The sequence below is a fragment of the Terrapene carolina genome, unplaced genomic scaffold (genome assembly GCF_002925995.2).
Source record: "Terrapene carolina triunguis isolate 2854851 unplaced genomic scaffold, T_m_triunguis-2.0 Scaffold67, whole genome shotgun sequence".
Taxonomy (NCBI): Eukaryota; Metazoa; Chordata; order Testudines; family Emydidae; genus Terrapene; species Terrapene triunguis.
In genome coordinates this window covers 9,760,766-9,783,107 of record NW_020664418.1, presented here as the reverse complement: position 1 = coordinate 9,783,107, position 22,342 = coordinate 9,760,766, and the positions used below count along the sequence as shown (strand labels likewise).

Below are 22,342 nucleotides of genomic sequence, written 5' to 3'. Positions count from 1 at the left end.
ACCCCCGGCCCCGGCTCGGGCCCCGGGGCGCCGGCCCGGCCCGAACACCTCAGGCCCCGGCGGCTCTGGCTCAGGCTCCGGGGCGCCGGCCCCGGCCCTGGCCGAGCAGTGCCGGCCGAGCACCCCTGGCCCGGCTGGGGCCCAAGGCTCCGGCCCCGGCCGAGCACCCCCGGCCCGGCTCGGGCCCCAGCCCAAGCCCGAGCCCCTCCGGCCCTGGCGGCTCTGGCTCGGGCCCCGGGGCGCCGGCCGCGTCCCCAGCCGAGCGACTCCGGCCCGGCTCCGGCCCGGACCCAAACCCCGCGACCCCAGCCCGAGCGGGGCCCGATTCCTGTGGTCATGGACAGAGCCTGGCCGGCTGCCTTCCTCTCCACCCCTCACAGGAGGCTAAACTGGCTGCCAGGCCTGGGACCCTCCCACATGCTTCCTGCTTGCTCAGAGTGGAGGCGATCCGGGGAACGCATTGCCCAGTAGACCAGGCTATGCCCTGGGAGCCGGCTCACAGGCAGTGTGCGCTGCTCCCTCACAACAGCTGCACCAGTGGCTTTCCAATATTTAGTTTGGAAACAGGAGGGAGGATGGTCCAAGCCATTCACCTTCTTCCTGCAGTGCCAGGAAACGGATCAGTTCGGTGTCTCGTTTATAATAATCCTCTGAGCCCTACCTCCTTTGGCATTGCCAGCATACGTTGCTGCTCTGCCCAGAAACCCAGTTACCTAGGGTTGCCAACTTTCTACTCGCACAAAACCGAACACCCTTACCCCGCCCCTCCTCCGAGGCCCTGCCCCCACTCACTCCATTCCCCCCTCCCTCTGTCGCTCACTCTCCCCACCCTCACTCACTAATTTTCCCCAGGTTGGCTCAGGGGGTTGGGGTGTGGGAGGGGGTGAGGGCTCCGGCCAGAAATGAGTTCAGGGTGTGGGAGGGGACTCCTGGCTGAGGCAATGGGATGCGGGAGGGGGTGAGGGCTCCAGGTTTGGGGTTCAGGAGGGGGCTCCGGGCTGCAGGTGGAGCCAAGGGTTTCAAAGTATGGGAGGGGGCTCCAGGCTGAGGCAGGGGGTTGGGGTGTGGAAGAGGGTATAGGCTCTGGGCTGGGGGTGTGAGTTCTGGGGTGGGGCAGGGGTGAGGGCTCCGGTGTGGGGCTAGGATGAGGGATTTGGTGTGTTAGAGAGATCTCCTGGCTAGGGCTGAGGGGTTTGGACTGTGGGAGGGTGCTCTGGGCAGGGGTGTTTGTGGGGTGAGGGCTCTAGCTGGGGGTGAAGACTCTGGGGTGGGGCCGGGGATGAAGAGTTTGGGGTGCAGGAGGGTGTTCCAGGCTGGGACCTAGGCGTTCAGAGGGTGGGAGGGGGATCAGGGCTGGGGCAGAGAGTTGGGGTGCAGGCGATGCTTACCTCAAGCAGCACCTGGAAGCAGCGGCATGTCCTCCCTCTGGCTCCTATGCGGAGGCACAGCCAGGCAGTTCCAGGCCAATGGGAGCTGTGGAGCCGGCGCTTGGGGTGGGGGCAGTGCACGGAGCTCCCTGGCTGCCCTTACGCCTAGGCAGGACCAGCTTTAGGCTCGGCTGAATCGGGCCCCGCTCCTAAAAGGGCCCCGCAGCTGTCCACCCCTCCCCCAGCTCACTTCCCCCTTCTCCCCTCCCCTGAACGCTCCGCCCCCTGCTCCTCCCCCTCCCCTGCTTTCCGCGAATCAGATATTCGCGGGAAGTCTGAAAACAAGCAGGGGCAGGCGGGCAGCATCAGGTAAGCTGGGGTGGAGGGAAACGCGAGGAGGAGGGCTCCGGGGAGGCGTGGCGCGGCCCAGTCCGGCCCTGGCCGAGTGGCTCCCTCCGGCCCAGCCAAGCGGCTCCGGCCCCGGCCCCAACCGCTTCGGCCTGGCCCGGGCCCCGGGGCCCCGGCCGAGCACCCCCAGCTGCGGTCCCGGCCCCTCCGACCCAGCTTGGCTCGGGCTCCCGGCCCCGGTTCCGGCTGGGCAGCACCGGCCAAGCACCCCCGGCCCTGGCGGCTCCAGCCCCACCCCCAGGAATCGGGCCCCGCTCTTACTAAAGCCAGCCCTACACCTAGGAGCTGGAGGGGGGGTATTCTGCTGCTTCTGGGAGCTGCAGGGAGCCTGCCTTAGCCCTGCTGTGCTGCCGACCGGACTTTTAACAGCCCGGTCAGCAGTGCTGACCGGAGCTGCCGTGGTCCCTTTTCGACCAGGCATTCTGCTTGAAAACCGGACACCTGGCAACCCTACCTCCTCCCCAGCTACTGGGAGTTAATACACAAGGGTTCATCCACGTTGCCCAAGCCATGTCCACATGGTTTCTGAAGATGATCAGATTTCTCTCACCGTATTAACGATGGTTCCAGTGTTAATGTCGTCAGCAACTGTCCTTCCCTAGAGGATACAGCTTGTGAATTGATTAAAAACAAACCCAACATCCTAGCTGTATAGCTCACACCCATTGTTACTTTCAGCGTCCCGGGCCAGAGCTGGCACCGCAGCTTAGCTACCCCTCCCCTCCCACTGTGTATGAAGTTGTGTTCGTTTGGGGAGCAGCCGGGAGTGTGAAGGGGGGGAGACAGGAGGCGCTAGAGCACCTGCCTCAGAGCAAGAGGCTGTCGGGTCCCATGACCTGCGAACCATCTCAAACAGCAGCAGAGGCACTGCCCCCACCCCCCGCCCGCCCGCCAGGGCTCCCCCCAGGGAGTGTCACTGGAATACCAACCTCGCACTCAGAGCCGAGCCAGGCACAATTACAGCTCAGCTGAGCTGGTTCAGCCTGTGATCCAATCCGATGGGCACGCCCTCACCAGGATACACTCTGTGCAGAGGGGCTCCTGAGCAGCGCTGTGGGCCCAGGCATTGCTCCTTGCTGGCTGGACCCACTGGCCCGCCCACGGTACGGGAGTTGTGTGCGCTCCTGCTGCATGCGAGGAGCCTCTCTCAGTGCAGGTGCCACAGAACAGCCCTGATCTTGTTACAGAGACACGAGGCCTGAAGGATCCAGAGCAGGTGGAGAACTTGCAAGATCAATCGCAGGTGATGCTGGACCAACACAACCGGACACACTACCCCAGCCAGCCTGTCAGGTAACAGGGCTCATGCTGCAGCCGTGCCATTGACCACGCAGCACCCTTCATTGCTGGCCACCTGTCAGTGCCTGTCTCGCTCCTCACCTTCCTGCCTCTCCTCCCTTCTCAGCTGTCTAACAACTGCCCGCCTCCCGGGCAAGTCCATCAGAAATCACTCTTCTCCCTACTGGTTAAGCTAGTCTCCATGATGCTGAAGCCCTCGGTTTGCCTTGTGCTGCTCTAGAGCTGGGGCAGGGCTGAGCTGTCCCTCCTTCCTTTAGCAGCCTTTCCTGCATAGGCAGAAGGCTAAAGCGCAGGTGGATTCATCCCTGTTGGGCTGGCGCCCTCTACTGGTGGAGGAGGGAGCGTCACATCCTTTAGGGATTGGGTGCTGGGTGACTCAGCTTTGTGGGATTTCCCCCCTCCACATCAAGGCATCCTGGGCTCTGCACCTGCCTACAGCTCATCCCCACTCCTCTGTCCACTGCTCCCTTTGAGGTCTTCTCCACCATGCAACGCCACCCACCATCCTCCTTCCTGTGCACCAAGCATCCCCTCTTCTCTCTTCACATCCTCCCGCAAAGGGGGATGTTCCTTCTTCCTGGTAGCCCCCCCGTCTCCATCTGGGGGCTTCCTGCACCCCATCCCATGGTTATTTACAACAAAACCCACAAACACGCAGAAGGTGAAACCTAAATGTGTGCCAACTTCCATGGGCTGGAGGGCCTCTTCCACCAATCCCTTCTGGCCCTCACCCATGATGGAATCTGTCCTAGACTGAGTGTGAGCTTATCAAGTCAGGACTTGCTCTTTTCTGTGTCTTTAGCACTATGGATGCACAAACAGCTCCTCTCTTGAGCTGTTCCCCTCACCCAGGCTTGTACATACTGAGGGTATGTCTACACTACGGGATTACTCCGAATTTACAGAATTCGATTTTTGGCAAACGACTATATAAAGTCGAGTGCATGTGGCCACACTAAGCACATTAATTTGGCAGTGTGCATCCATGTACCGAGGCTAGCGTCAACTTCCGGAGCGTTGCACTGTGGGTAGCTATCCCATAGTTCCCGCAGTCTCCCCTGCCCATTGGAATTCTGGGTTGAGATCCCAATGCCTGATGGGGCCAAAAATTTGTCGCGAGTGGTTCTGGGTAAATGTCGTCAGTCAATCCTCCCTCCGTGAAAGCAACGGCAGACAATCATTTCGCGCCCTTTTCCCTGGATTGCCCGGGCAGACGCCATAGCGCGGCAACCATGGAGCCCGTTCAGCCTTTTTTCACTGTCACCGTATGTCTACTGGATGCTGCTATCAGACGCGGTACTGCCGCGCTACACAGCAGCATCCCCTTGCCTTTGCAAGTTAGCAACAACGGTTACCAGCCATACAGTACCGTCTGCTGCTGTCATTCCTCCTCTGGAGTGAAGCCATCAAGTGCAGGCAGCCATGGCATGAAACAGATGACAGCATCACTGAGCTGCTGGATTGAGCATAGGCCAATGTGCCACTGCTTTAGAACAGTGGCTACACGGTGGCTCCTCCAGGCGTGGTTGGGAAGATCTGGCAGGAGCCTAGAGTCAATTCATCCTGATGGACCATGTTGTACTTGTGAAGAACACAAAACATTATAGTGGTAGGTCCCTACTTTCCAGCCTGAACCTTAGCATTACACTCAGCAGCCCAGTGGTAGGTAGGTTGGCAAATTGCTCTGTGTTTTCAGGGACACATGGCCACACACGCTTTGATGGCCCAAGCGCGTTACCCAAAAGGGAAATTAGATGGAATAAATCAAGGGGAAACCACCCGTGTCAGAACATTTTCTCTCTCTGCAAGCTTTGTTTGGGCAGCCCCTCTTGCCAGGGAACTACTGACTCATTGTGATATTGTTAGCCCTTTGACCTCTGACACAGCAGGGTAAAATCAAAATCCTCCCTGAGACTCTCCCTCTACTTAATAGCTAACCAAACCCATACTGACACTTCTCTGCTTTCCTCCAGGTTTGGGAAACTGCTCCTGCTCCTTCCCTCCTTGAGGTTTATTTCCTCAGACCGGATCGAGCTCCTCTTCTTCCGCAGAACTATCGGGAACACTCCCATGGAGAAGCTGCTCTGCGACATGTTCAAAAACTGACCTGTCCCTCTTGCGACCAGGGTCCCTTGAGGTGGGTGCTGAGGGCTTCCTGGTAGTTCCAAGAACCTGGTTTCCAGAGCAGGTGAAAGGAATGTGGAGATCCCACTCAGTCCTGAGTGAGTTGTCCAAGTCAACTGCATATCTACCAATCCTGACATAGTATGGGCCAGGATTAATCTCTGTTCACAAGCAGCTGCAGCCAACTGGAAATTGTTTCCTATCAACATTCAGGTCATTGTAACCCATTGGGGGTTTCAGTCACCCCCGGGAAGCTCACACAGCAGATGCTCTGACTCAGAATTGACCAGAAGTTTACAAGCTCCATTAGTAGAACCACAAGAATCACCTGGTACCTACCTACCAAGATGAAACTAACGTTACATATGTGAAGAACACAAACTCATGGTGGAAAGCCAGGACACTGTACTAACACCACCCCAATGGGGGTGGGCAAATGCAGCTCTTGATGCAAAGTGAGGCACGAACGTCAGCAAAATTAATGAAAAAAATGAAAGTCTGGAAGAGATCCAGGCTCAGAACCCGTATCATATGGAAGGAAGGCAGAGGGGGAAGGTCTGGTTCTGGAAATCTTCCCACGTCCTGCCATGGGCTATGGCCCAGATGGTGGCCTATGAGGGTCAAGGAAAAGGTGACTGTCAGTTGGAGGGGGAAGAAATGAACTTGCCTTTGGTATCTGCTGAACCCTAAATAGGGGATAACCAGCAGCAGATCATCATCTGTGCAAGATGTGTTTTTAAAATTACTTTTTCACTGGGATTTCCCACCACACACCAGGCTCTAACAGGCGATCCAGACACTGACTTTAAGGAAGACTATGACGTTTAACACGGGATGCATGGTCTGTTGTCTTGCTATATGGCACCTTGCATTCTCTCGGACTAGGGACACTTGGTGATGGCAGAACATCTACTATTGCATTTGAACTGAGAAATGTAAGTAGAGTTTGCAGAGAAGTTGAAACGCACCCTGGACTTGTAGCCTCTCTTTTGAAACCCTAATTGCAGCTAGGAGAGCACAGCTCGGAGTCAAAGACCTGGAGAGGCTGATGTGATCTCTGCTACCGTGTCTTCTGAACTGAAGAGCCTTTTTGTGCAGTAAAGGAGGAAGGCTGCTGATGCGGAAAAGCTGCACTGTGGGAGGCCGTGACCTGGGCATAATGACACATATCGCACTGCTGGGCCTTGAGTGTGTTCCGGCAGCATGACACCCTCTGAGCAGCGCTATCCAAGCAGTCAAACGGGACGCCATGTTCTGAAGAGGCAGGGTTTTGCAGTGCCTTGCAGGAGAAGCAAGCAATGGATGTTGTTCTCATGCAGGAAGGACAACTGTTATAGGATCTGTTAGGGAAGGCATATTGATAGGCATATTTGCATGAGGAGAACTGTTGCCTGCATCAATGTCATAAACTCCTCTCTTTGGAGACTACAGTGACACTATGTCCCAAGCATTCGCTTGGCTGGCAAATGCCAGGGTTCTGAGGTTAAAGAGTTAAAACTCGTATTGGTGAGTAGCAAAGGGAGCACCAAGGACAGTGTTGCCTCGGAAAGGCTATCGTGGCTCAGCCATGCTGATGTTGAGTCAATGCCCTTCAACCAAGAGGGGGTGTGTGCAGCAAGGGGGGCAGGGCAATTTTTTACATAGTCCATAGTTTGTAATTGTACAAACACACATCGTATTTCCAGAGTGCCTCTCTCGCCCTGCAGCTGCCAGAGTGTGTGCTGTCTGCTGACTTGGTGTAACTAATAAAGTGTGCTCTTTGGAACTGTTCAGTTCTCTCTCAGTTTAGCCCTACTTCCTTTGTGCATCCCACTCACCTCCCCGGGCAGGAGCAGCCAGTCTATTCCTGACCTCACACTACTGGATGAGACCCTTCCTCTCGCAGGTCAGTTGCATTGCAGCCTATTGCTAACCACGGCTCGAGGTAAGAACCCTTGTGGGTTTCTGGTGTGCTCAGCCCAGAGCAGTCCCCAAAGCTAGGGCCATAATGGCAGCATGCCACCGGCCACAGCTGAATGCAGAAAGAGGGCCCTCTTCTTTATTTGTATGTGAATGAGAAGCTCATGAGATGCCAAATGAATAGTTCTGGAGATGGAACTCCTATCCATCCATCCATTGGGTACAGCAAGAAAAGCCTTCATGCATTACGTGGTCAGTGGGCTTCAACCCTGACCTGGAGAGACCACCTACTGCTAGGAGAGAGAGGGGGTGTTCGCTCACCTCAGTCCTCAGTCTTAAGCCTTTCTACTGACAGTCAATAGCAGAGCCAACTAGTGATAACTGTGTAGTGGTTTTAGTGACATGGATACTGGACTGAGCTTACTAACTCATTTCACAAAGGGGATCGAGCAGCCGTACAACTTCAGGTCACTACCTACCGCAGCTGAGTTTGGACCAGTAACTTAAAGATGAGATGCTTTATTTTGCATTACCAAATCACAGAATCCTGACAGTGGGGACCAAAGGTCCCAGCGGGCACTACTTCATCTGGACTCATGCAGCTAGGCCCATTGCTTGGGATGGGAGGGTGGCTCCGCAAGCTGACACTTCCAGCATGCAGTAAAACTTGCATCATTTTTCTCTGTTCCCATAGGGGAACTGCTGATGACTATCAGAAGCTGGGAATCATGGTCTTCTGGCGACTTTATCCAGTATTGGTAATTGTTACACGATCACTTGTGACTAGTTCAACCACCATGCTGAAGGCAGACATGCTACTAAACCTGGAAGAATGGTTTCCCTCTCTCTCTCTCCCAGGATCATGAGTCCCAGCTCTCAGATCCAGGGGCATACCATTTCTGACAGGGAGCTCAAACTTTGCCCAGTCAAGGGATGCAATGGAAATTTGTCACTGAGTCTAAGGGTTGCCCCTACTGTGCACAACTGGAGCACACTGCAGCCACCCATGTCTTCAGTACACACTGGGGATTCGTGGAAACTCAGGTCTCAATAGCTGAGATCTGTCTCAGGGGCTGTATGCTGGGACCTTGCATAATGTCTTTAGAATGCATCTGGGCCACATTAGATTGAAGTCTGTTCTGGAGAAGCAAGCAGGAGACACACACCCTGTTCCCACTCCTCTGTCAAGCCTTAAATGTCTTACCTGGGTGCTACTACTCTTGGTTGTCCTCCTGATCCCTGCCAATACTTGAAAGCCACGAGTCAAAGGAAAGTGAATCTGGAGAGGTTGGGAGCAACGTTCCCAAGTCATACAAACCACATCAATCACTGTCATTCTTTGCTTTTTAATAGCTTTGTTCTTTAATAAGCTAGGGGTTATTTGTTCATAAAGTTGGTTTTGTACAGCCATACAGTATATATTTAAGAAATATTACACAAATTGCACTTTATACATATGACGGCCTTGTTCCAGAAGGAAAAAAACAACATTAATTAAAAAAAATTAAAGAAAACCTACTGACATGAAATGACAAAGTGCCAGTTGACTGCACAGTGGCATGCAATCTGGCTCTGTGGGTAAGAGAAATCCTTCTCCTTTATATAGTCTTTTTTCCTAAACAGGTAAAATGTATAGAGCATATGACACAGGATAATATATCCTTTTACAATACAGACTTTGCTTTTTAAATTTACACTCAGCATACTTATAAATTACTTTAAAAATTTCCATTACAAATAATAATAATTAATAATAATATGCAGCCCCTATCCTTTCCAGTGGTAAGTACATTCACTTGGTACAAGGAGTGTATCATATCGGAGAACCTACCGCTTACCTACTGCATGACAGGCCTGGAAGACAGGCATCAGGCTTAAACGCGGACGGGGAACGAAACAAAGAATTGGTCTATCCCGTGCCTGTGTTCAAAATAATAATTAAACAACGACAAAAACAGAACACACAGTCTGGACCCACTAGAACCTTTTCACTGTCTCCCCCTCCCCACTTCAAGACAAGATAAAAGGAAAGTGGTGGGTGGGAGGGTTCTGGCTGAAATGAATGCTCTTGGATTGGAAGAAAGGAAAGCTAGGACACCCCTGGAGTGTATCTGAAGCCTAGAGTTACTGTTGCAGAAGTGGATTCGTTGTGGAGGGTCAGAAACCCTGAGAACAGCAGAGGCGGGCATGTCGAAAGCCACGTTTTCATTCAGGGCTTCCTGTGTGTATCACCTTTTGAACCATACACATCTGATTTCTAATGGGAAGCTGTGTTCAGACTGTTTGGTGCTTAACATCTTAATTACAAGTGCTTATGTAATTCCTCTTCACCAACACCATGGGGAGTGGGGGGGGGGGGGGGGACAGACAGACCGTTCCTTAATCTAAACAAAGCAGGGCTTGATAAATCAATGTTGGATCCCCTGATGCTTTTCCAGTATTAACAGTCTTCAGCTAATGTTAAATCTCACCCCTTGAGCGGAGGCAGCTATCCATAGCTCCTTGTGTATCCTCCACTCGACCCAACTGAAAAGGCTGTAACAGCGGTATGACTTGCAGCCTCTGCTATCATATATGGGCAGATGCATGCTGCTTCTGCAGGTGTGGACACTGTGGGGGGATCCCAAACTTAATTCCTTGCATGGCAATATTAAGTACGACTCTGCAGGGGACAGCAACCTGTACCACCTTTTGTGAAAACTTCATGATGTCCCTCCCCATCCTGACCCGTTGCTTCTGCAGAAATTTGTAGTTCAATAATCAACATTATTGAGGAACCCGCAAGTCAATGGGTGCAAAAACCTTCGGAAGAAGGTAAGTAGGAATAATCCCTGCTGAAAACTGAGCCCTGTCCTATTTCTAACGATTCCATCTGCAGAGCCATCAGAACAGGGATTCTCTATCAGATGATGATCCCAAAAGTAACTCTGTAAAAGTGGCTCCTTCATAAAGTATGCTCTGAATCAGTCTTGCAGAACTCAGTACAGCTTAAGAAAAGCAAGCTGTGTACTATTCTGCCTGAAGGAGCCTCAGCAAAAGTGCCAGCAGCATTCTGATTCCACATGGGAGATGATACACAGTGTGAAGCACAAAGAACACAGCCTGATTTTGAAATAACAGGTTGAACCCACTGTGCTGGCAGTTCGACAGCTTGTGCTTGGACTTTTAAACACAGCAAATTCCCATATGAAAATCACTGAAAGAACAATATGAATCCACTAAGAGGAGATTTTTACAGAGTGACTTTTCTGATCTTGAAGTGCAGTTATGGGTTTTTTTAAACAAAGGCTATGTAAAAACGGCACATCCTTCCTCAACAAATCTGCTCTCTGCGAGTATTTAGTCTCCTCTGACTCTACTGACTAAATGTAAGTTTTGACTCCTTTAGACTATAAGCTGTGCAGAGCCAACCCACTCTAAGATTGTATGCACTGAAATCGCTTCTGGCTTGTGCACCATCAGAATGGTTAACTAAGTTCTAGTTGCAAAATCTGTAGTTAGCTGGTCTGTATTCATGTTTAAAACTTTATTTTTAAAGTTAAAATTTTATTACTCTGCATGGCATCAGTTCATTTAATTCCAGTTGAAACAACAGCATATTCTATCCACTTCATATGCATTTTTTGGGTAATCTTATAATTGGCTTCTGAAGGGTTTGGGTGCCCTGTAGCGTTTCCTTAGTTACTTTCCACCTTCATAACCACCACCCACCTTGCCAGGGGTTTCTTGGTTCATCTGTAAAACGGCTAGAGACCTATTAAATTAGCAACTTTAGAACTAAAGAGTTTGGCATAATTAAATCCACGGAGGTCAAAGCAGGAACTGTAAATCCCTGTCCCTGCTCCATGTCATCACCACTCTGGCAAAAGTGGCCTAAATTACATTTTTTTCACTGCCAAAAAAAATAAATAAATAAAAAAATCCCTCTAAAGAAATGCAGGTTCAACCAGCCGAGGAACATGCCAAAGTATTGCTCCCCCACCAGTGAAGTCTGAGAGGAAGGAATCATTAAACCTACTACTATTACAGGCCACTCCAGCAGACTGACTCATCCCCAGGGTGCTCACCCATGTACGAAACCAGGTGTCCCATTGTCCACAACAGCTGCAAGTTCAGGAAGGGCCCTTTCTGAACTGAGATATACTGTTGTGAAGCCAGGATGCAGACTTGGTTCTGTACTGGAACGCTACTGAAGGGAGGCAAGGGAAGGGGTTACTGGGAGTTGCATGATACTTCTAGTTCCATATTATGGAGGTAAAATAACAAAACCATTACCCAGCAATATTATGAAATGCAAATGTCTTTTCCCGTTACTCTTGGTTGCTAGAGAGAGAGAGGTCAGGTACACAAACCAGTGCTGCTATTCTGACACTGCTGTTCTAGATTTCTGATTAGGAGGATCAAGGTTAGAAGCACATTTGGCTTCAGAACATTACCCAGTACAGAACTAGCAGGTTAACTGGCAGGTCCAATCCAGCATTTATTCAGCTAATAGTTCTAACTCAGGTCCTGAAGCCCCTTCTAATCAACTCCTCCTCTCAGCATCAGCAAATTCCTGGCTGCTTAGGGAAATGGACTGGCATCTGTAATTTCTCTGAATGATGCTCTGGGATTGCTGGTCTTCATCCATGTGACCATGGATGCAGACTAACACGTAGGGACATCCCCATAAAGTTCCAAGTCACTAAGTGACCACCTGGACTACTGCCTCTAAGCTTACTAACTAGATTCCTACAAATCTGTTTTTTAAAAGTGTTACAGCAACATCTGTGCTGGTGGCAAGTCACAGGATGACATCATGAATGACAAATCTAGCCTTGATCTGACAGAATGACACTGCTCGTCTTACTCTAAAGAGATCTAGTGAGAACTTTTAAAACAAACATTTGTCACATACTTGCCTTGACAAAGGTGTCACATTTACAGTGAGAGGTGCACATGCATCAGCTTCTCACATGTTCTAAGCAGTTTAGGCAGGTTGCTAATCTCACAAATGTTCAGTGAGCTGAGACATGGTGAATGGTGATGCACTATGGTGAAAAATGGTGCCATTTCTTTCCCTGCAATAATCTTAGGGGCTAATTCTATCTTCCCTCACTTCTCCCTTTCTTTTCCTGGCAAAAACGTTCCATGTAGGGGGAAAATAAAAACCTTTAAAATATATATACAGTGAACTTCAGTAACCAGGATATTAACAAAAAGTAGTCCTTGATTTTTTTCTTTTTGCTTTTAATACTGATGATCTGAGAAAAGGGGAGAAAGTTGGTTAGGTCACATTTTAAAAACAGATTACTTTGGGAAAATTTCCTTAACACTTTTCCATGCATTTCCTTTTGATTTAACAATGCAATTAAAATAGTGCTGTTTTGTCTGCATGAGTTTGCTGCTTGGCTGAGAAGTTCCTGTCCTTCACTGGAACTGTTAACCATTGTTCACTTGGTCAGTGTATACAAGTAGGCAGCACTGCAGGGTTGTGATGTGGCTGTAAATATTTTAGGTTTATATTTCTAAAGGTTCCTTTGTTTTTTAAAAACCCTTCTTTGTGCCTCGATCACAGGATTAGTTATGGCTATTGAAAATTCGGCACAAGTATTTGGCTTGAACTAACCAGGAGTCAAACTGGCATTAGTTTTCCTGACATCAACAACAACAAAAATAAAAATCACTCTCTTTTCATTGCAGGTCTGTGTGGTGGGAGTTTTGAGACATGCTCTGATTGTTTGAATGGAAATGATAGCTTTTTATTATCACCTGACAACAACATGGAGTGCATTATAAATAGCTCTGAACAAAGGGCTTGGTCTACTCTTTGCTGTGGTTCCTTGTAAGGAGGAGTTTATGCTTCATCCCAGCACAAACACACAGTCTGCAGCTTTCACATCAAGGTCAAGACAGGCGTGGACCAGCTCCCCAAACTCCAAGATCCTGTTGGCGTTACCTGGCGGTTTGATTTTCCCTCTCCCCATTTCCTCTGCTCAGAAAGAGAAAGCCAAGGGCTGATGGGAAGTAAAAGAGAGCTCACCAGCAATTCTTCCCCCAATTTATTTTCTTTTGTTCTGAGTCCCCAGTCAGAAAAACCTGGCAGGTTTTGAGTTCCAAAATATTAAAAAGAGCTAAGGCCACTGCTGAAACTGTCCCCAACAGGCTTTTGTTAAGAGTTAGTCTCCTGCTCCCCGTAGCACTGGCAATGCAAGGTTGGAAGCCCAAGCAATTAGTGAATAAATGCTTTGCATGGGCAGCTGGCAGCAACTCTACAATGGTGGCGGTGATGATGGGGGGGAAGATACCAAAGGTGAGATGCTATCACTTGTCTGCAGCAATGATGAGATTTGGGGCAACTGGTTCACACCATAAACTCATTGTTCCCAAAAAGCACCAGCTGCTGGGTGCTGCTGCAGTCTGCTTCAGTGTTTCTTTTCCGGCCTGCCCCAGCTGCCCCCTCTGGGAGTTCTTTGGTTTTCTGGGGTGAGTTTTTCACATTCTTAAGTTTCTGTTTGCCTTTCTCAGGGCTGAACGTCCCTCTGCTGGTGAACTGGGGCCTGTCATCCAGACCCCTAAGCTGCCCTGGTAACCCTTCAAGTCCCAACCTCTGCTCAGTGATATTGCCAGGAGCAACTGCTCGATAGAAGGGTGACTTGGAGTACATTTGGAATCGTTTCCTAGTCACGTGAGGTAAGCAGGACGAGGAGGATGAAGACGGAGAAGAAACCGAAGAATCCACTGAGTCCAGAGAGTCTTGCTGCTTCCTCAGGTGCCTTCGCGACCTGCTCGTGGATTCAATCTTGACAGGCCTCAGTGAACTAAGTGCTAAACTTCTCTCTGATAGAAAGAGAGGGGAGGGGAATGAGAACAGATACACACAAGGCTGCATATACAGTTATGTAACTCTTACTATCTGAGAGTGAATTTGCTGGGCATGTCAGGGGGAACATATGCAATTAAACTGGAAAAGAGAAGTGACCAACCCACGGTGCCTACAGGTTAACATGTGAAATGGTTACCCACAGTGTCTGGGACAACCAGGGGGTCTGACACAATTTCAGGCACAAAATGATTACGTGATTTGCTGAAGTCCATTCACAAGTCAGTAGCAAAGCTAGGTCTCTCAGGCCTGTGTTTTAATCAACAGACTATGCTCCCTCTGGGGTGAAGATGGAGGGTGTCCCAGGCAGGGAATGCCACCTCCCAAGCAAATGCTTTAGCCCACTCTAGGATTAGGCTGCTCACAATTCTATGATTTGGGACTGGAGGAGTCTCAGTTGTGGGACAGAGTTTGCACACGCATGAGTAGGACACGCAGTGCCGCTGCAGCACAGACTAGGAAGGAAGGGGGGGGGGGAAGTCTAAGCACCACTCTAAAGCTTGAAGTGCCGATGCTGTTGCATGTATCAGTAGGCCCAATTCTGCTGCACTGAATCAGTCTAGTAAGAAAACCTGTCAGAAGAGGACTGTGATTACCCGATCGATCAGAGATAGCCCCTTCAGAGTCAAAGTTCAAATTTTCGGAGCTATCCGCAGTGCCAATGGAAGCTTCAGACTCGAGGGTTTCATCATCAGAGGCTCGGGGCTCCAGTGCAAGCATCTCAAAAGTCAGCTCCTCCCTGCAGAAAATAACCCTAGTTGGTGAACCAGGACAAAGGTGGAGAGGAAGTAAACCAGTGCTGTGTAAGCAGGGAGACCCAGAAGGGCACTGGCTGGAGAGCTTGAGGGAGGCCGTGAAAACGCAGTGTCAGGAACAGAACACAACAACAAACAAAGTTCAGAACCAAAACACAGATATTGGGGTATCACACTGGGAGGAAAGTGCAAATGTCAGAGCTGGAGTCTACACTGGAATCAGTCCACCAGTGGTCATGGAGGCTTCCACTAGAGGAACCATCAGCAAGAACATCCCAGCTAATCCAAGTGCTGTGGCTGGACGTCTGGCAAGGGGCAGCTTCTGAGCCATCCCGTCCCCAGACCAGCACTTTAATGGTCATCACCAGCACCTTGAACTGCACCATTGTTGAGGCGAACAAAATGGCAGCACAGCAGTCTGGCTTGGGGGTGACAAAGGCAAGGATGAGCCCTGCAAGATCCACATTAGAGAAGATCAATCTCAGACTCCTGGCCAGCATCTAACAAGGCCCCAAGGCTGGAGAGCCAGGTTAGCAAGGGGGAAGGGCTGTACACCCTCAACAGCTGATGCAGACAAAGTCTATGATCATTACTCTGAGTGCTGCTGCCTGCCAGCTAGCATCTCTCCCACTGCTTCTGGGCTGTCTTTCACCCAGATCCCGATCAGTCAGACAGCAGCAGTAACGAGGCTGTAGAATCTCCATTAGAGGAGAAGGAATCAGAGAGCTGAGTGTCAGCAGCAGACTGATGTCGCTGCAGCTCAGAATGTTTCACCATCTCCCCTAGTGGCTCCCCACACACATTGGGCAGGAAGGGTGACCGGATGGAATCCTGACGGAAGTGTATGTCAGGGCTCTTCAGGAAGAAGAGCATTTACTTAGCATTAGCCTCTGGCTTCTCCTGCATAGAAAGGAATGAAACCAAGGGCTACATTGCCAATTCCAGTCAGTTCAACAATACTTCACATTCAACGAAAGGAACCACTGCTGATCTTCTAACGATCAGCATGGACACATCACCTTTCCCCACTGCTAACTGACATCCATGTAGTCTCTATTCCATACCAGTTCTAAAACTCTTTTTCTGGCAATGTGCCTCAATCTTGACCTGCCATTCCGCGCAAGTGCACCCCTACCCTTCAGCACAAATGCACCTCAATCCCGACCTGCAACACGACTTGCCTTCAGTTTTGGGTCCCCTTCATAGTACTGCTGATGCACCTCACCCTGATGTGCAGACATTGCTAACTGTACAAAATTTTGTGAAGTGGAGAACATTTTTCAACAGCTATCAGAGTGGGACCAAATTTGTGTTCACCTGTGGCTCTAAGAGAATCTGAATTTAAGATTCCAGATTCCCAACATTAATTGTCCACCTCTGGAGCACTGAGCCCTTCCACCCCTCCATTCCCTGTGACTCACTTTTCCTTCTGCAAGCTCTCGATCTGCTCAGTCAGCACCCTCTCCTCTTGCTGCATAGCTGCCTGCTGCTGATCTGAGACATCCATCTCCATTGCCTCCTCACTACTCACAGTCTCCTCAGAAACATCAGACACGGAGGGTAATCGCACTGAAACAGGAGATGTTGGACTGGGGAAAGTTCCACGCCTTAGACGTCCTTTGCCCTGCAGATAAAAACCCAAATCAACAAACTTCATGCCATTATCGCCAAACCTTGCAGGCATGTCATGGTACATTTTAAACTGACAGTGTTCTTCCCCCCTTTATCTCCAGTACCAAGAATGGAGGAAACAACTTCAGCAACAAGTGCTTAGCACATGTACACAGTCCACAACACCAGTTACAATGCATGACAATCAAGGACATCTCAAAGCTCACAGCAGGCTGGCTGGGGGGACATAAATGTTTTGCGTGTTCAGAAAAGGACAGATGAAACTTTTTAGTGACATGCACATCGGACTTCCAAAGTCAAAGACACAACAGAATGTATTTTTACAAGCCCAGGCTGTAAGGCAGGAAGCCTTCAGTCTGCCAAATCACAATGCTGGCTCGGGGTGAGAACATCCTGAACATTGTACACAAAACGTTGGCGTGCACAGTCCTAAACCATCCCATTCTTTGCGAAAAACAATCCCACTATGCACACAAAACGATACGGATAACACTATCCAATGCGAACATTCAGCTTAGCAGGCTGGTGAGTTGCTCTCCGTACACAACAAACACTAGGGAGCTCAAATGATGCTAAGTGCAAAAGCCAGCTACAAAACCATGGCTGCACTTTTAGTCCTCGCACTGTCTGTGGAAATGAGAGGTCCAATATTAAAGTAAGCAGAGAGGCCAGTTAAAGCACACACTAGCTCCTTACATCAGGGAAAGGGAATGAGGAGGCAGAGGTGCCACTGTGTGAAACAAGGTGAGGGGAAAGATGGCAGAGCAGTGAAACTGTTCAAGAGAAAAATCTCTAAGCATCCTTCAGAGCTTAGGGGGGGAGGGATAGCTCAGTGGTTTGAGCATTGGCCTGCTAAACCCAGGGTTGAGAGTTCAATCCTTGAGGGGGCCATTTAGGGATCTGGGGCAAAAATCTGTCTGGGGATTGGTCCTGCTTTGAGCAGGGGGTTGGACTAGATGACCTCCTGAGGTCCCTTCCAACCCTGATATTCTATGATTCTATGAATAACTACTAGACTGCTGATCAAGCAGTGTACAACTCCAGCCGACTGGGTAACTATTCTGATATGAAGTAAGCAGAGGCGCTATTATTTCAACTTATAATAGTTTGAAAACTGCCAGCTAGTTATGCAAGAAGATTCTTCCTTGCTGTAATTTTTGGGAGGAATTTTCAAAAGTAGGTAAGAGACTTCAGAGCAGAAGTCCTATGGATTTGCAATGAGACCTGTATTCCTAAATCAACTTAATTTCTTTGGAAAGCCCAACCTAGTGAGCAAGCTCAGTATCTTCAGATCTTCACAGACTCACTCAGTGCGCTGTAACTCACATTACAGCTGCTGGCTCATTATATTAACTACAACTTGATCAGCAGCCCAGTATATAAATACCCCCACTTTCAATATTAGAACATTAACTGCAATGTTCTGTTAATTCCTATGGGATCATAAAGGTTACTATGGTATGTTTGGTGTCTTCCATTAGTGTGGGAATTACTGTGCCAATCTTCACACCCCATATACTGAAGATGCTGCAGTTTTGCATGCATGACTCATGTGAACCAGTGGTTTCTTTCCCTACCAGGACTGGAACTCCAATCCATTGAAAAGGAATGAGGAAAAAAGAGTAACAAAGATATTGTACGTAGAGCTGGGCTATATTTGACCTTTCCTAGTACCAGATGCCTCGGTTTGCCTCATGGGGACAGAGAAATAACAGGTTTCTTTGGACATAAGACACAATGAAGAGACTAATCTCCTATCAGTTCCACATGAATATGGGAACTTTTACCATTATGAGAAACACTTTGCATTTCACTCTTCAGATTCATAGAGTTTTAGGGCAGAAGGGATCATTAGATCATTTAGTCTGACCTTCTGTATAAAACAAGACACTACATTTCACCCACTTATCTCTGTATTGAGTCCAGTAACATGTGTTTCGCTAGAGCATCTCTTCCAGAAAGACAACCTAGTCTTGGTTTGAAGACATCAAATGCTGGAGAATTTAACACATCCCTTAGTAGTTTGTTCTAATGGTTAATCACTCTTACTGTTAGCAAAAATATGCCTTATTTCTCATTTGAATTTGTCTGACTTCAGCTTCTGGTCATTGTTTCTTGTTCTGCCTTTCTCTGCTAGATTAAAGAGCCCTTCAATTTCTGGGATTTTCTCCCCATAAATATAATTATACAATCAAGTCACCTATTGATCTTCTTGATAAACTAAACAGATTTTGCTCTAAGTCTCTTTGTAATGGTTCCTCCTTTATGCTCTGAAAGCAAAAAAACAGACTGTTTTGAACGAGAATGTGGGGAGAGGTATTTTTTTCCTAAGTGCTGCACAGGCTTTGAGTTGCGCAAATCTCATTCATGTCAATACAAATTGTACTGCTAGAACTTCAGATACTGCTTTGTCCCACTTAATGATTCCTGAATCTACAGAATCTGGTGCCCCAATTACAACCCCAGGGCCTTTCCCTACACACTGCACTTTCTGCTGCTCATCATGTATTTTGGGGATAGAATGAGCAGATTCAGATGGGATTTTGCAGACTCTTTTTTATTCCCCCCCTTCACTTTTGAGTTGGATGTCAGATCGGGGAATTTTGTTGTATTTGTCATTTCTAAGACATGGGAAGTGACTATTCCAATCTACTCATCACTGGTGAGGCCTCATCTGGAGTACTGTGTCCAGTTCTGGGGACCACACTTTAGGAAACATATGGGCAAATTAGAGAGATTCCAGAGAGCAAGAAAAACGGTAAGAGGTTTAGAAAACATGACCTGTGACGAAAGGTTGGGCATGTTTAGTCTACAGAGAAGAAGGCTGAGAGGGGAGATAACAGTCTTGGTTGTTATAATGAGATGGTGATCAATTGTTCTCCATGTCCACTGGGGCTTGAACAAGAAGTTATTGGCTTAGTCAGCAGCAAGGGAGATTGAGGTAAGATATTAGAAAAACTTCACAACTTTAAGGATGGTTAAGCACTGGCACAGGTTAGCTAGGGAGGTTGTGGAATCCCTGAAACTGGGGGTTCTTAAGAACAGTTTGGACAAACATCGGTCAGGGATGGTCTAGGTTTACTTGGTCCTGTCTCAGTGTGGGGAGATGACCTCTTGAAGTTCCATCTAGCCCTACATTTCCATGATTCTATGATATTCTCTAGCAGCAGAGCAACCTGCTTTATGATTGGGGCCAATGCTGTTCCAAGGTTAGCCTCCAGGAGAGGCTCAACTACCATCGGGGCATCATATCACCTCAATTCTGAAGACAAAGCATCACCACCTGTCCCCATTTGCAAAGGTAGAAACAGTCCCAGTAGTCACCCTTGACCCATATTCCATCCATGCCACAAGGCATTTTTTTTTAAAAACAGTGAGGGTGATTAACCATTGGAACAAACTACCGAGGGATGTGGTAAATTCTCCAGCATATGATGTCTTCAAAACAAGAGTGGGATGCCTTTCTGGAAGAGATTCTCTAGGGTAAAAGTTACTTTAACTATATCATGTACATTAATGCTACTGATGGAGAAAGTCAAAAGCTAAAAGCTTTGTAGTCAACGTAAGTGTGCCTTGGCTTAATGCCTCTGTTATTCACCTGAATCAATCTAGCACTTTGCTGGACCCATCTGAGAAAGGCAAAGGACACAGCTGCTCTTTAATGTGTGTGTGTTTTAAAGATGGATAGCACAATACAGGCTCCTACAGACAGACCCTTAATGAGAATGCTGCAGCACAGACACAAACATGAATGAAGGAATTGCAGAATACATCGACCAACACAAGAAATTAATGGCAGCATAGCTCAGATTCTGATCTTCTAATCAGTCCCCAAATGCTTGGCACTGCTAAGTATGTAAAAGGGCGAGGAGATACTGTGGCTGTGAGTAAACAGGTGTGTTATCTTTCACATTAAAGTACTGTTGCAAAGACTGCTCTCCTCATCCATCACAACGTGACCATCCTGCCAAGCAAGAGGTAGGAAGTAGCTGCTTCTGATGGGCTACAGACTGTAGCAGGAGTGAGGAAAAAATAAAAGATCCATCAATTGGATCCATAAATTAAAAGCTGAAGGTTGGAAGTGCCAAGTTCTGAACATCACGGTGCATTTGGCTTCAGGTGTAGGGAGGGGCGAGAGGAAAAGTGGGGCCTCTTTTCCTGCTCAGTTCTCCTAGATTGCTCCTAGTGCTGCACTACCCTGCTTTAGCCATGCTGCATTAGCTGGGGCAAGCATCTGGGGGGCATCCATCCACTGTGGTGCGAAATGATGGCAGAACTGAAGCAGCGGGAACAACTCGGAGGGGTACTGTGTATAAACAGACACACATGAGTAAAGGAAGAGGTGTGAGGGAGGAAAGAGAAGGAAAAAGAAGGGCTTGGATGAAAACAGAGGGGAGGGAAGAAAAGAACAGAACTAGAGGTAAAGAGAAAATGAATGGAACGAGGAACACAATAGAAAGGACAAGAATGGCAAAGCTGACTGAAGCAGGGTTAATTAGAGACTCAGGAGAGAACTCTGCAGCAAACAGAGGCCTCTGTTGGCTAAGTGATGAGGATTCCCCCAGCTATTTTCATTTGTTAGTGCTGACCCTCCACCCTCTCTGAGAAGGTTTGTGCGATTTGCCAGGTCAAATCACCCCTCCAAAGAGCAGCATGCAGGAGCAGTGGCGTGACTAGGAGAGTACACACAGACAGAGTACAAGAGCAGCCTTTGGAGAAGCGGACCAGTGAATTGCAGTAACCGACTGCAGTTGCTGAGGGCTATTTCATCAACCACTGGGCATCAGTTCCTACTCCTGCTCTAGCACCTCCTCCAGGACAGGGGGACCTTAGGGTGCTCCCTACTGAGAGAGAAATGAAAAGTCAGTCACTGAGGTGGGTCCTGCACAGGAATGAATGGGCAGAGTCAAACAAAGGCCTGTGACACGGTGCTTGAACGAGCGGAGGGTTACACACAATGATGGGATGCAGCTGTCACGGAGTGCGATGCAATTAATACATACCGGGATTGAATTGCGGGTTATGCTCATAAATCTAACTGCAATTAGTACAGGTTTCTGGATTAGAGAGGACATGAAAAGGAAAGCAGAAGGTTAGAGTGCACATGCCATTGCCCCCTTAAAAGAACTTCTAGAGTCTTTTAATGTCATGAGTGAGTCAGCTCTCTGCGGCATCAGCAACAACGCACAGCTGAGCCACAAGCTTTGCAAAATAACTGTTGAAGCGCCTGTTTGGAGCAGATTTAGCATTGGCTGCAATTCACAAAGCAGGATTCCTGATAGGACATGCCACAGGAGGATACTGAGTCTTTATAAATGGAGAGCCTGCTCTTCCTTTCAGCAGCACAGATCTGGGTTGACTGTCCTGTGATGAATCAGTCATCCTTTCTCATTCTATAAGCAGAACACAGCACACGAACAGCCTGTTGCTTGTTCGGCTTACAGTAAAGGGGGACACAGGTCGATTCAATTCCCAGACTCTGCCTCTCATTCATCTACCCAGTTGGGTGTGTGAAAGCTAAATGAGCTGGTATTCCAAACTCCCAGAAAGGCAGTGGGGGAAAAAGAAAGTGACCCTTTATAGGCAGCTCAGTTCAGTCCTCGCTGCTGAAGGCAGTACTAATGAAGTGACTTGCATACAGGGAGTCAAAGCAAGGGCTTGGTTAAGGGCAGCTTCACCCCAGATTCCCCCTGACGTTATGCGGGAGGGAAACAAGTGAAGGGTTTTAACACAGTGGGCAGTACCAGACAGCAGGCCACTGTGGGATTAGGGGACTTTAGTGCAGGAGTGAGGAGGTCATAAACAGAGCCAGCAAAGAGTTGATTAACACAGGATAAATTAGTCCAAATTTGCAAAATATATCCCAAAAATGTACAAATGAGCCTGTGAAATCCAGAGGGTCCTGTGGCACCTTTGAGACTAACAGAAGTATTGGGAGCATAAGCTTTCGTGGGTAAGAACCTCACTTCTTCAGATGCAAGTAATGGAAATCTCCC

The 22,342-nt window shown here is 48.7% G+C and overlaps 2 protein-coding genes across 2 annotated transcripts in view; one reads left to right on the top strand and one right to left on the bottom strand.

Moving 5' to 3' along the window:
* NR2E3 (nuclear receptor subfamily 2 group E member 3) overlaps positions 1-5,180 on the top strand; it is a 14,966-nt gene extending 9,786 nt beyond the window's left edge. Inside the window, exons 7-8 of the mRNA XM_024213788.2 lie at positions 2,963-3,068; positions 5,048-5,180. Of these exons, the coding sequence (XP_024069556.2) occupies positions 2,963-3,068; positions 5,048-5,180 (239 nt within the window). The remainder of the gene's footprint in view (positions 1-2,962; positions 3,069-5,047) is intronic.
* A 4,270-nt stretch (positions 5,181-9,450) lies between these two features.
* The window catches only part of MYO9A (myosin IXA), a 239,300-nt gene continuing 226,408 nt past the window's right edge, over positions 9,451-22,342 (bottom strand). The window contains exons 40-42 of the mRNA XM_026648438.2: positions 16,136-16,338; positions 14,556-14,698; positions 9,451-13,916 (exon numbers count right to left, since the gene is read on the bottom strand). Of these exons, the coding sequence (XP_026504223.1) occupies positions 13,441-13,916; positions 14,556-14,698; positions 16,136-16,338 (822 nt within the window). The 3' untranslated portion in view covers positions 9,451-13,440. The remainder of the gene's footprint in view (positions 13,917-14,555; positions 14,699-16,135; positions 16,339-22,342) is intronic.